This window comes from Mirounga angustirostris, unplaced genomic scaffold, assembly GCF_029215605.1.
Source record: "Mirounga angustirostris isolate CCGP_5_RB_7025 unplaced genomic scaffold, mMirAng1.0.hap1 SCAF_14, whole genome shotgun sequence".
NCBI classification, from domain to species: domain Eukaryota; kingdom Metazoa; phylum Chordata; class Mammalia; order Carnivora; family Phocidae; genus Mirounga; species Mirounga angustirostris.
In genome coordinates this window covers 48663425-48675593 of record NW_026991722.1, presented here as the reverse complement: position 1 = coordinate 48675593, position 12169 = coordinate 48663425, and the positions used below count along the sequence as shown (strand labels likewise).

At 36.3% G+C, this 12169-nt stretch overlaps 1 protein-coding gene across 2 annotated transcripts in view; it reads left to right on the top strand.

Annotated features, from left to right (window-relative positions):
- Positions 1–12169, top strand: part of MIB1 (MIB E3 ubiquitin protein ligase 1) — a 132531-nt gene that overhangs the window by 49662 nt on the left and 70700 nt on the right. For both annotated transcript variants that reach the window (XM_045886943.3, XM_064577845.1), the window contains exons 8-9: positions 6665–6809; positions 8629–8762. In XM_045886943.3, the coding sequence (XP_045742899.1) occupies positions 6665–6809; positions 8629–8762 (279 nt within the window). The remainder of the gene's footprint in view (positions 1–6664; positions 6810–8628; positions 8763–12169) is intronic.

The following is a 12169-nucleotide window of genomic DNA, read 5'->3' as shown; positions in this document are numbered from 1 at the left end:
ATTATATTATGCTCATGTAGTTTTAAAAAATACTTTTAATTTTGGAAACTAAATTAGAATAATCCTTTGAGAATTGTACTCTTCATTGGCAGCTAGGCATACTTAATGCCTTTTATTTTCTAATTCATTCCAGTGAAATTAGCCCAGGAAGGTCCAAATATGGCTACAGGTAATACTTTTTGAAAGAGTTGTTAGTAGAGGGGCGCCTGGGTGGCTCAGTTGTTGAGCGTCTGCCTTCGGCTCAGGTCATGATCCCAGGGTCCTGGGATCGAGCCCCGCATCGGGCTCCCTGCTCAGTGGGAAGCCTGCTTCTCCCTCTCCCACTCCCCCTGCTTGTGTTCCCTCTCTCACTGTGTCTCTGTCAAATAAATAAATAAAATCTTTAAAAAAAAGAGTTGTTAGTAGAGAATGTCATGAAGGTGGAAGGCAACAGAGACTTTCCTGATACTTAACCCCAGAGTGAGAGAAATGTGCTCATCTAGTTACTAGCCATGCTGGACCATTGCTGCTTTTCTCACTTGGGGGCCTGCCTCTCTAAAACTTAAGAGTGTGAAAGAACAACTCTGAATGTGTGCCTTCTGAGGTGGCTTTGCTCCCAAAGAGTTACGGTTTAGTTTTTAATTTGTTCATTTAATATATTTTTCACCAAATGTTCAGCAACAACAGAAAAGTTTGTTTGTTCTGCCCTCTTTGCATCCATCCTCTTTCTCCATCTATACATCGCTCTTTCCTTCTGTCCCTTCCTTCTGTACTACCCGTTCTGTCCTCCCTTCCCCCCCATACTGTCCTGCTGCCCCCCATGCTTTCTTGCCCTATATTCCATTTCCTTCCTCTTCTCTTCCTTGCTATGTCCTCCTGTTTAGCCCTCCACTTTGCTACCCCTGCTCCTGTCTTCATCCAGTCACCTAACTTGTCCTCTCCTGTTCCCCCCAGTACCATCCCATTCAGTGCCTCCTTCCTCTACCAAGTACCTCCCCTCCCATCCCTCTTCATGTCTCATCCCTCCACCGCCCCCCTTGCTGTGTTGTCTAGTGCCTGTCCTGGCTAGCACCTCCTCTTCCTGTCTAGTGCCATCTCCTGTCTCATCTAGCCCTCTGTCCCCTCCCTTCCTTCATGTTGTGCTGTCCCTCCATCAGTCCATTCTTCCTTCCTGCTTTAATCCTTCTGCAGATATTGTAGCACAAACAATGTGCCTACTAGGCTTCAAGGATATAATAGTGAACGAAACATAAATCAATTGTTATGGTGCTTTCATTCGAAGACATTTCACAGTTTGCAGATGCTGCTGACATTTTTTATTGCTTTAGTTAGATAGTGACTAAGTGATAGTTGTGTGTTTTGTAGGAGCTGTATTTTAGAATCTTTATTTTTGTCCAAAAAATTAAGTTGTATATGATCTCTCTTTGTTTTGTTTGCTTTTGATATTAAAGTTAGTTAAAAAAATGTATTGATTGTCTTTAAGGCTCACTGTAGTGTGGTGTTACTTAAATGTAATTTTTTGACATGCTTTTATAGGACTATGTATACTATTTTAAGATTTTTTAGCGTCAATATGTTTTTGTTTTTCCCCTTAGCGATGACACCTTATATGTAGCAGCTTATGTCTTTGGAGTGCCCAACTATTCTAAGCACTGTGCTAAATGATGAATATATACGTACGCGCACACACATGTACGTGTATACACACATAGATATATCCACAGACTTTATTTGTCCTAGGAATATTATAAGCAGGTGGTGGTATGACATCCTTATTTTATTTTATTTATTTATTTTTAGATTTTATTTATTTATTTGAGAGAGAGAGAATGAGAGCGAGAGTGAGAGAGAGCACAAGTGGGGGAGGGTCAGAGGGAGAAGCAGACTCCCCGCTGAGCAGGGAGCCCGATGCAGGACTCGATCCCGGGACTCCAGGATCATGACCTGAGCTGAAGGCAATCGCTTAACCAACTGAGCCACCCAGGCGCCCCTTATTTTAAAGATGAGGAAATCAGAGCTAAGATTCTGAACTGGAGTTTGAACCTAAATCTGTTTACTTCAAAGCCTAAGTTCTCTTTCTCCCATAGTAAGCTGCTATATAAGCAAAACCTGTAGATTATATCTAGAGGGGAATTCTGGGATTCCAGTGGTGGTGGTGTAGGATTTTAATCTTCCCAAATCATCTCGATAAAAATAGTCAACAACTAGATGAGCATAACCAAAAAAAAAAGAAAAGCCACAAACATCTATATCAAAACCAGGTTACAGAGTAACCTATTGAACCCTAAAATATGAATTAGTAGTGAGAAAATACTGATAGCTACCAGGTCTACATCTGTCTTTCTGGCAGCAGAGAGAATTAATGGGCATCAGATGGACCTGAGAACAGGGGAACTCCAACATAGTTAACAAGTATTCATTGGCTAGTCTAGTAGATTAATGTGGAAACAATAGCTAACCCTGGGAGGGCTCTTGCAGACTCCATTTTGGGGTGAGGGTAATAGGTCCACGCTAAAGGTTGAAGGAGTTGGAGCAGCCTGGGTCTGTAAACTCTCAAAACTAACCAGCCATAGCTCCCTTCCTGGGCAGAGCCCTCCTATTAAGGAAAAAGTGCTGGGAATAGAAGCCACATTGATTACGATAGAGACAGTAGGTGCAAAGGAAAGATAAAAGTTGGAAGGGGATCATAATCGGAACCCCATACATAGTTATTGAAAAATGACAAGGAATAACATAGCTTCTCTATAGACAAATGAAAGTACACTAGAAAGATATGCACAGAAAACTAAAATCTAATGATTCAGAATGAGCCAACAAATTAAAATGATAAAAGATGAAAGAAGAAAATGGATCATAATTAGAAATGAGGTAATAGAACTTAGGAAAGAATTGAAAAGGAGGATAATTTCTGAAAAGAAGAGTAAGCTTGATGCAACACAGATCAAATAAATATGACAGATAATGCCTTAAGAGAAACAGAAGGTAAAAAGAAGAAAAAATTTTAAAATAAAAAATAAAAAGTATTTCAGGAAAGTGACAAAGATAGAGTATGTAATAGACATGTATTAGGAGTCCTTGCAAAAAAGGAAAAACAAAAACCAAAGCATGGAATATAACAACTGCTAAAATTTATAATTCCAGACAAAATGTCCCCAAATTAAACGATTTAAAGCTAAATATTAAAAGGACATATTGCATACCTGGGAAAATTGAGACCACCAAACACTGAGCATAACCTGGTAAAATAACAAAATCTTCAAGAAAAGGAAAAAAATTCTTTGGGTATCTAGGGGAAAAGGTCAAGTTTTACTTATAAAGGAAAGAAAATCTGATCTCAATGCTTTATGATCTCAATGAAATAACATTTAATAACATTTAACTGACTTTCAAGTATAAAGGCTACAAATTGCTGTGAACATGTAAGAATTCAGAGAATCTTGTTCCCATTAGCCTTTTCTGATTAATCTATTAGAAAATGGGTCTCAGACAACCAAGGTGACTGGAGAGATACCAACTGAAGGGCTGATAGTGGACATTAAATATGTATTTGTTGAACTAAGATTAAAGGATAGTTAAAGGAAGGGGTAGAATATGTAATGGTTATATGCTCTATCATCACAGATAAAGTACAACTGTCAAAAAATGGGATGGGAATGGAGGGAGCATATGGAAAGTTTAGTAAGCTGTTTGCCTTTTAATTATTAACTGGAATGGAATACTATTATTTTAAATCAAAATATGAGGGAGAAAGAAGGTAAGGGTAAGAACATGAGTGACTCATTTCAGCGTTGTACATACTGGGGAACCAGTTGACTCACACACTCTGGCGCTTTTTTTTAAAGAGGGAATTAGGTTTTGTATATATAAATTATATATTAGTATTATTGTAAATATAACTATTAGGACGATGCAGAGTTTATGTGAAAAAAGCAAACAATGGAGGGATTAACCATTAAGTTAAAAAAACAGGTTTCATATCTAAAAAAGGAATGTGGTATAGGGGACAAAGGTAGAAGGGAGACGTCTTTGAATATGTCTTGTTTTATAGATTTGATTTGAAACCACATATATATTTTATACAATTATAAAGCAAAATTAAATTCCTAAAAGTGGAAAATAAAATGAACAAACCTAAATGTGTATCTTCTTGGCATAACCATACAGAGAGAAAAGTACAAGTGATTTTTAAACATAGTAATTTGTCTTTGTATCTTTTTAGGAAGAATATACCCTAAAGAACTGCATGTAAAAAGCAATATTTTAACAGTTTTCAACAGTTTTCAGAGATCTTGTTGTTTGTGGTAGTGTTAATGTTATTATCCTGAGATTGTTGTGTGATATCACAAGAAACCAAATGAGTACTTATATGGTAATTCTGATTCTGTTATCCCCAGTGACCTTGAGAACCAGAATGATCAGGGTGGGAAACAGATATGGATGTAACATAAAAGGCTGAGTAAAAACCCTGTAGTCTTGAATTTGCATTGGAAGAGGGTTTTTACTTATGATTTATTTTATCTTCAAGACAAAACACCCTCCTAGCACTATTTCCTAGCTCTGTCCATGAAAAGACTTAGAAACAATAATTCTAGTACCAAACTTGTGCCCAGATTATAGTCTTGAAATAGCCATTCTCTCTGTAAGGAACCAGTCTTTGGAGAAATGGCTAATTCTAGCTCTTGTCAGGAAGTGAACAAGATGAGCCTCATAACAGATGGTAAGGAAGCTATCAGAGGTTTCTAGGTCATGTTAAAAGGATCCAGCAGCCAACTTGGAGTGTTTCTTATCAAATACAGAGACAGATGAACTATTTAAATTATACCAATTAGCAAAGTTCAGATTGTAAGAAACTTCATAGGGCAAATAACCCTGTTTCTTCAACAAATAACTGGCAAAGAAAAATACATGTATAGACTTTATTTGGAACTTGATTTAAGCAGACTGAAAAATTTTATCATTTATGAGGCAATTTGAAATTTGAACACTGGTATTTTATGATATTACAGAGTTAATTGATAATTTGGGGAGGGTTGTTAGTAGTATTGTAGTTTTGTTTTTTAAAAAAAGTTTACATGATTAATAATACGGGAGGAGAAAATAGGTAGGGGAAAACAAGATTGGCCATGAGCTGAAAATTGTTAAAAAATAGTTGATGGGTACATGGGAATTCAAAATACTGTTGTCTACTTTTGTATGTTTGAGACTTTCCATAATTAAACAGTTAAGGGGGAAAAATACAAAGAATGCAGCCTCATAGAGTTTGAGATGATGGAAAATTCCAAGAGAAAATGTCTAATTAGAAGTTAAAATTGATGTGTGTTAGAGGGCAGGGAGAGGGATAAATAGGGCGAGAGAAGTATATTTCAGAGTTTTGGAAATAAGGTGATAATTGTCAAAGTGGATTAAGCTTTTAAGGAAGAAGAGAAAAAAACAAAGGAATAAAATTTGGGGGAGAATGGATTTAGGGATCTGAAAAAGGACAAGGAGCCAGTGAGTGGAGAAAGAGAAGGAACAGGCAGGAAGGTTAGACTGTCATCCAGAAATTAAGGGAATAGTTTCAAGTAGTTGGGGTCAAATGTTGTGGAGAAGGCAAAAGATAAAACACTGAAGGGCAGTCTACTCTGTTAGGAAGTAGTCAGGTATTATTACTATTCTTCACCAATTTTCTAGTGGTGTAATTTGCTATTCTGTTGTGCTTAAGAGAATGGGTTTTGGACTGGTGTTTGAAATGGGCCTAATAATAGTGCTTTACTTTCAGGGTTATGTGTATTAGGTGAGTTAATTTGTATAAAGCTCTTAGAACAGTATCTGCCATATGGTAAGAGTTGCTGCTGATTGTGTTCTGAACCCAATTGCCCTTCTTTTCCTATATACATATATATATATATATATATATTTTTTTTTTTTAGGTTTATTTATTTATTTTAGAGAGAGAGTGCATGGGGAGGAGGGGCAGAGGGTAAAAGAGAATCTCAGGCAGACTCCCCACTGAGCACAGCCCCAGGTGGGGCTCCATCCCCCAACCCCAAGTTCATGACCTGAGTCGAAATCAAGTTGGATGCTTAACCAATTGAGCTACCCAGGCGTCCCCTTTTCCCATATATTTAATAAGCATGTTGTTTCTACATACTTCTATCTTGGAATGAATACTGATTCCTTTTTTGGTTTAAGTATAGTTTATTTTAGAAATCAGATTTTATTTTTTTAGGCCAGATTGATGAATTTTGGACTTTTTGATTTATAAATTCTCAAGATGTAAGATAGGATTATGGGGTTAAAAGGTTGGATATCAAAAAGCAAAATTTTATGAATTCTTATGAATGATAGACTGTCATGATTTATTTTTGATTTTATATTCTTGTGGAAGTATTGTAGTTTTGTTTATTAAAATTTTTTTTTTTTCATTTTTTTAGTGGACAGCAAAGCAAGGTTTATTGAACAATAGTGCAAAGCTCCTGAAGAGGGAGGGGACCTGAGACAGTTGCCCTAATAAAATGTTTTTTTAAAGATATTCTTTAAAGTTTGTAACTAACAACCCACTTGAATATGTTGTCCTTTAACAGTTTTTTCATTAGGAACAAAAGAAAATTAGTACTTTAAACATGTGAGAACTAATGATTGACTTTTTGTTTTATGGTATGTACTTTAGACTTGGGAACATGAACTTTTTTTTTTTTTTTGAAAGACTTTAGGTAAAGTTGGCCGAGTACAACAGATTTATTCAGACAGTGATTTAAAGGTGGAAGTTTGCGGAACATCTTGGACGTATAATCCAGCAGCAGTTTCCAAGGTGGCGTCTGCAGGATCGGCCATTAGCAATGCATCTGGTGGTATGTTTGTATTATTGTGTCTTTAAAAGTAATATGGTTTACATTAGAACCTTTGCTAATTCCTCGATTCTCTTGTACAGCTAATGTTGTATGTGTTCATAGTTTTCTCCCAGATCACATGACCTCATTTGAATGTTGACTGACTTCTATACTTTCTCTAAAGGTTTTTTTATTTTTGTTCTAACTGAGGTACACCCTGGAAAATTTCCTTAAATAGGTGCTTTTTCTTGGGTATTATATCAAGGGCTTTTCCACATCATCTGAGAAAACTGAAATTCGTCATTGTATTCTTTAGTCTGAACTTTTGTTTTCTGCCAAGAAACATCACTTTCTTAGCCTACTTTATTCTCTTTTTATTTTCAACATTGTTGCTAGCAGATGGCTTTCTTCCTGGATATTTTTACATATCAGCCATATTTTTTCTATTTATTTTATTTTTATCTTTTTTAAAGATTTTATTTATTTATTTATTTGTCAGAGAGAGAGAGAGCACAAGCAGGGGGAGTGGCAGGCAGAGGGAGAAGCAGGCTTCCTGGTGAGCAAGGAGCCGGATGCAGGACTCGATCCCAGGACCCTGGGATCATGACCTCAGCTGAAGGCAGATGCTTAACTGACTGAGACACCCAGGTGTCCTCTTACTATTTAATAAGGGTTATTATACATGTAGAAATGTGTAATAATAAGTGGAAAATCATTTTGAAATGTGAGTAAGTAGAAAATTAGTAGGAAATCATTTTGAAATGTGAATAAGCTGGATGCTTGGGTAGACTCATGCCAAGTCTTTCCTTCCTTGTGCTCCAGCTTTGTATACATAGCCTCAATTCATTCTAGAACAAATTGCAAGTTATTATGTATTGTCATTCAGAAAAGAAGGTAGAACCATAACTAAATTTTAAGAAAGTAAAGGAAAACATTGGGTGACCTCCACAGTTTTATTTTATACTGCTTTCTACTTCCTCTGCTGCTTTCTCTTCTTTCCTGATGTAATTTGCTAATGTACTTAAAATTTAAATCAGGCGGTGTTTAAATTTTTACCTTGCAGTTAGATGGCATCACAGTAGGCTGACTACCTACAAATTCAAAGAATGAGAATATCCTACTCAAATAATTTGGACTTGGTGTTGGCCCTCTGCCTCACTTTGTGATGCCTTGCTTTCCACTAAGTAGAGCTGAGAGTTAAGGAATAGAACTGGGTAGTTTCTCTACTGATTAATGCTACTTAGGAAAAAAAATCTTATGAAAGAGTCTATGTAAATACATCTCTAGTTCTTTTTTTTTTTTAGTCAGTACCAATCACGTGGCACCTGTTGAAGTATGTTAACACTTAGATGACCATTTTCAACTGAAAATTGGTTTGTCACTAAAACATTTCCCCAAATATAGAGATTACATTGCTTTTAAATCATAATCATTGATTTGTTGATTTATTCTAAGGTCTGTAGCATAGAGCTTCAAGTTGTGGTATGCTTAAAACCTGAAAGGAAGTTTGTATTGTTATGATACTCCCACTGTAGTGTGTTCATTTGTGATTATCTTTGGTATGACTTCTAAATCTTGAATTGTTATTTATATGTAACTCTCTACTTTTTCTGAATTGGAGAAAACTGGGAATACTTATGAGTTGGAATTTAATGCAGCTTTATATGGTAGTAATTATAACTTGCATGGGTAATATCTGTAGTATAGTATGAAAATAACATGACAGAAATAATATAAAAGGAAAAGTATGTATTACAGATATGTGGGTAATGCTTGTCTTTTAGTAGTAGTTAAGGTTTGAGATCCTCCTATGTTAGCAGCTTTATTTGATGCTTTACAGAAAGACTCTCCCAACTCTTGAAGAAATTATTTGAAACCCAAGAATCTGGTGACCTCAATGAAGAATTAGTTAAGGCTGCTGCCAATGGAGATGTTGCTAAAGTGGAAGATTTGCTAAAAAGACCAGATGTGGATGTGAGCATTTTAAAAATTATTTGAAGCATATATAAAAATAGAATAGTATAATGAACATAATTCAATAATTACTGAGATTTTTCCACATGTCTTCATCTATTCCTTCTTTGTTTTTGTGAGATATTTTAAAGAAGACACTGGACATCACTCTTCAGTGTACTTTTTAAAAAAAAATATTTTATTTATTTATTTTGATAGAGAGAGCACACAAGCAGTGGGAGCGGCAGGCAGAGGGAGAAGCAGACTCCCCGCTGAGCAGGGAGCCTGATGCGGGGCTCAATCCCAGGACCCTGGGATCATGACCTGAGCTGAAGGCAGACGCTTAACCGACTGAGCCACCCAGGCGCCCCTTCAGTGTACTTTTCTAAAAGACATTGATATATTATTTTAACACTGTGGCCTATTATACTTAATTTTTTCTTCATTTAATTACTAATGTATTTTTTTAACAATATACATTCTAAAAATTAAAGGGAAAAATAGTTCTACAAGGTTTGTTATGAAAAAATTTCCTTCTCAATTCTGTTTACCCATTCTTCAGAGACAACTATTTTCACCTCTTTCAGTTGATTTTCTTCATATGTTTACCTCCACATCTTCCAATAACATACTTCTATTTTTTTTTTTTTTTGATTTTTATGTTTTAGGAGTTATCGTTTGATACTTCACTGTGAAGATGAGGATTCAGCTTTCTTTCCCACCTCCAACTCATTCCCTCCACACACATACACAACTCCTCTCAGCTTCTTAATGTGGTTAGGTTGTATGGTAACTTTGTTAAGATTAAAATTAATTGTGCATGTTATTATTTAAATGACATTCATATCTGAGCTGTGGATGATGCTAGATTGTATTTTCCTATATAACCATTTGCTTTCCTTGGTGTTCATAATTGTTCTTGTATCAAAAAAAAAATTGAGGTGTAATTTACATATAATGAAATACATGGATCAGTTTTGACAAATGCATACATATAATTCACACCCCATTAGATGTAGAACATTTCCTTTATTCCAGGAAGTTCACTTGCAGTTTTTCTCAATCAGTCCCTCTTAACTTCAGACATAACTTAAAGTTTTTTTCATTTGTTTGTAATCTATGTTGTTATAATTAATTCTTCTGCAACTTCTAATTGTCTAATCTCCCAAGACATGCAGGCATGTCAGGTATGTGTTCATTTCATCTTCTGAGAGATGATAACTGGAGATGACTTTTAGATATAACACCAAAGACACCATCTACGATCTTGTAGGACTTACAGTTTTGTGTTTTACATTTAAGTCTGTGATTCATTTTGAGTTAATTTTTATGAAGGGTATATGGTTTGTGTCTAGATTGATTTTTTTCCTTGGGTTACTCCTGGCATCGGCCATTAGGTCTTTTCTCTTGGGCTGGTCTGACTCCCCAGAGAGGTCTCTTAATTCTCCTGCATAGAGGGTATAAACCTGACTGCCAAGATCATGAATAGTGAGTAAGGGAGGAGGGCTTGGATTCTCAGCATTCATCAGCATTCATCATGCAAATATTTACATAATAAAACTTCTAATTTTAGTACTTTGCCCCACTGATAACAGTGCTTGGTTTCTGTAGGCTAGGGATACTTTACTCTTTGCAGAGAATAAACTTTAAGGTTTCTGCTAGCCTCGGGGTAGATCACTAGTTCAGCTGAGCAGAGTGAGGGAATCCAGGGATCTAAATGCTTTTTACAAATAATTAATTATTCATTAATAATTTAATTATTAAGTAAATTTATTTATTTTTAAGGATTTTATTTATTTGACAGAGAGAGATAGTGAGAGAGAGAGCACAAGCAGGGGGAGTGGCAGGCAGGCAGAGGGAGAGGGAGAAGCAGGGTCCCCGCCGAGCAAGGAGCCTGATGTGGGGCTCAAACCCAGGACCCTGGGATCATGACCTGAGCCGAAGGCAGACGCTTAACTGACTGAGTCACCCAGGTGCCCCTCTAAATGCTTTTAAAACAAACTATTAACCAATGCTTTTTTGTTTACCACCAGCCACCACATTATCCTCATATCCAGGGGTATCCAGTCAATACCTGAGCTTTTTTGGTTTCCTTGGTGGAAGGGTTGCTTCTAGGTTATTCTCGTAGCAGGTTTAGGGCCTGCTTTTCAGCTTCCTGTATAGGTGCTTGCATGTGTGTCTGTCTGTGTGTGTGTGTTATTTTGCTAGTTCTAATTATCTTTGTGGATTGAGGCTTCAAAGAAAATAAAACTTTGCTCTTGTTTTAGTAAGGTGTTGAGAGGTTATGAAGACAAGTGCAATCCAACCTTTAAAGAACACTTACAAGTATATACCTTTTTAAAAAAGTTTTATTGAGGTATAATTGTTTATACCACAAATAAATACATAGGGATATAGTCTTTAAGTCTCACAATACTGAAAAACTGTTCTCTTGCCTTATATCTGCACAGCTTCTAGCTCCTCTAATGGGATTTCCTGTTTTTCATAGCATCCTCCTCTTGATTTTTAGATGTAAAGGATTCTTGAATATCTCTAACTGAAGTTTCTTTCTCAAACATTTTATTTCTCTCCATTTGTTTCTTTCAGAGTCATTTTTTTCTTTCTTCTTTTTTTTTTTTTTGAATTATTTTTTGTGTGTGTTTTCTATTTTTGAGGTCTTCCTCAAATCTCGAATCTTTGGTTGTCCATTCATATCTGAATAAGACATTAAAAAGCTTATTGGTAGTTCTCTTTGCTTCGATAGGACTTAGTGACTGACTTTGCATTATGGTGATTGCATGTGTGGAGCTTTTGGGGTCTTTAAATGCTAACTCTTGTAGAGGTGTGTTCTCCATGGCTGTTAAGTTGTTTAAGGGAGAAAACCATTTTTCTGCCTAGGGACTAGATGCATAGCAGCTAATGTCCTATCCTTGAGTTTGAGAAGAGTGGCCTGGAGTGTGGCCACTGCACATCAGACTTCTACCTGGAGTTTTTCTTCTTAGCCCTCTCATGTGCTTGCTTTTGCAGGCTTTGACTTTGTGTGGGGCTCCCAGGTTTTGTATTCTTTTTCTCTATAAAGTCAGTCTGTTTTCTCCATTTCAGAAATGTGTTGCTTTTTATTATTTTCTGATGTTAGCTTTCCCTTTCTCTTTGTCTTTATGGCTTTTTATGTTTTTAATTATTTTACTGTCTTTCTAATGTAGTCTGAGGAGGAATAGGATATAAATGTGTGGCCAGGCTACCATCTTCTATGATTATTTATTTTTATTTTATTTTATTTTTTAAAGATTTTATTTATTTGACAGAGGGAGAGAGAGCACAATCAGGGGGAGTGGCAGGCAGAGGCAGAGGGAGAAGTGGGCTCCCACAGAGCAGGGGGAGCCTGATGTGGGACTCGATCCCAGGACCCCGGGATCATGACCTGACTCGAAGGCAGTTGCTTAACCAAC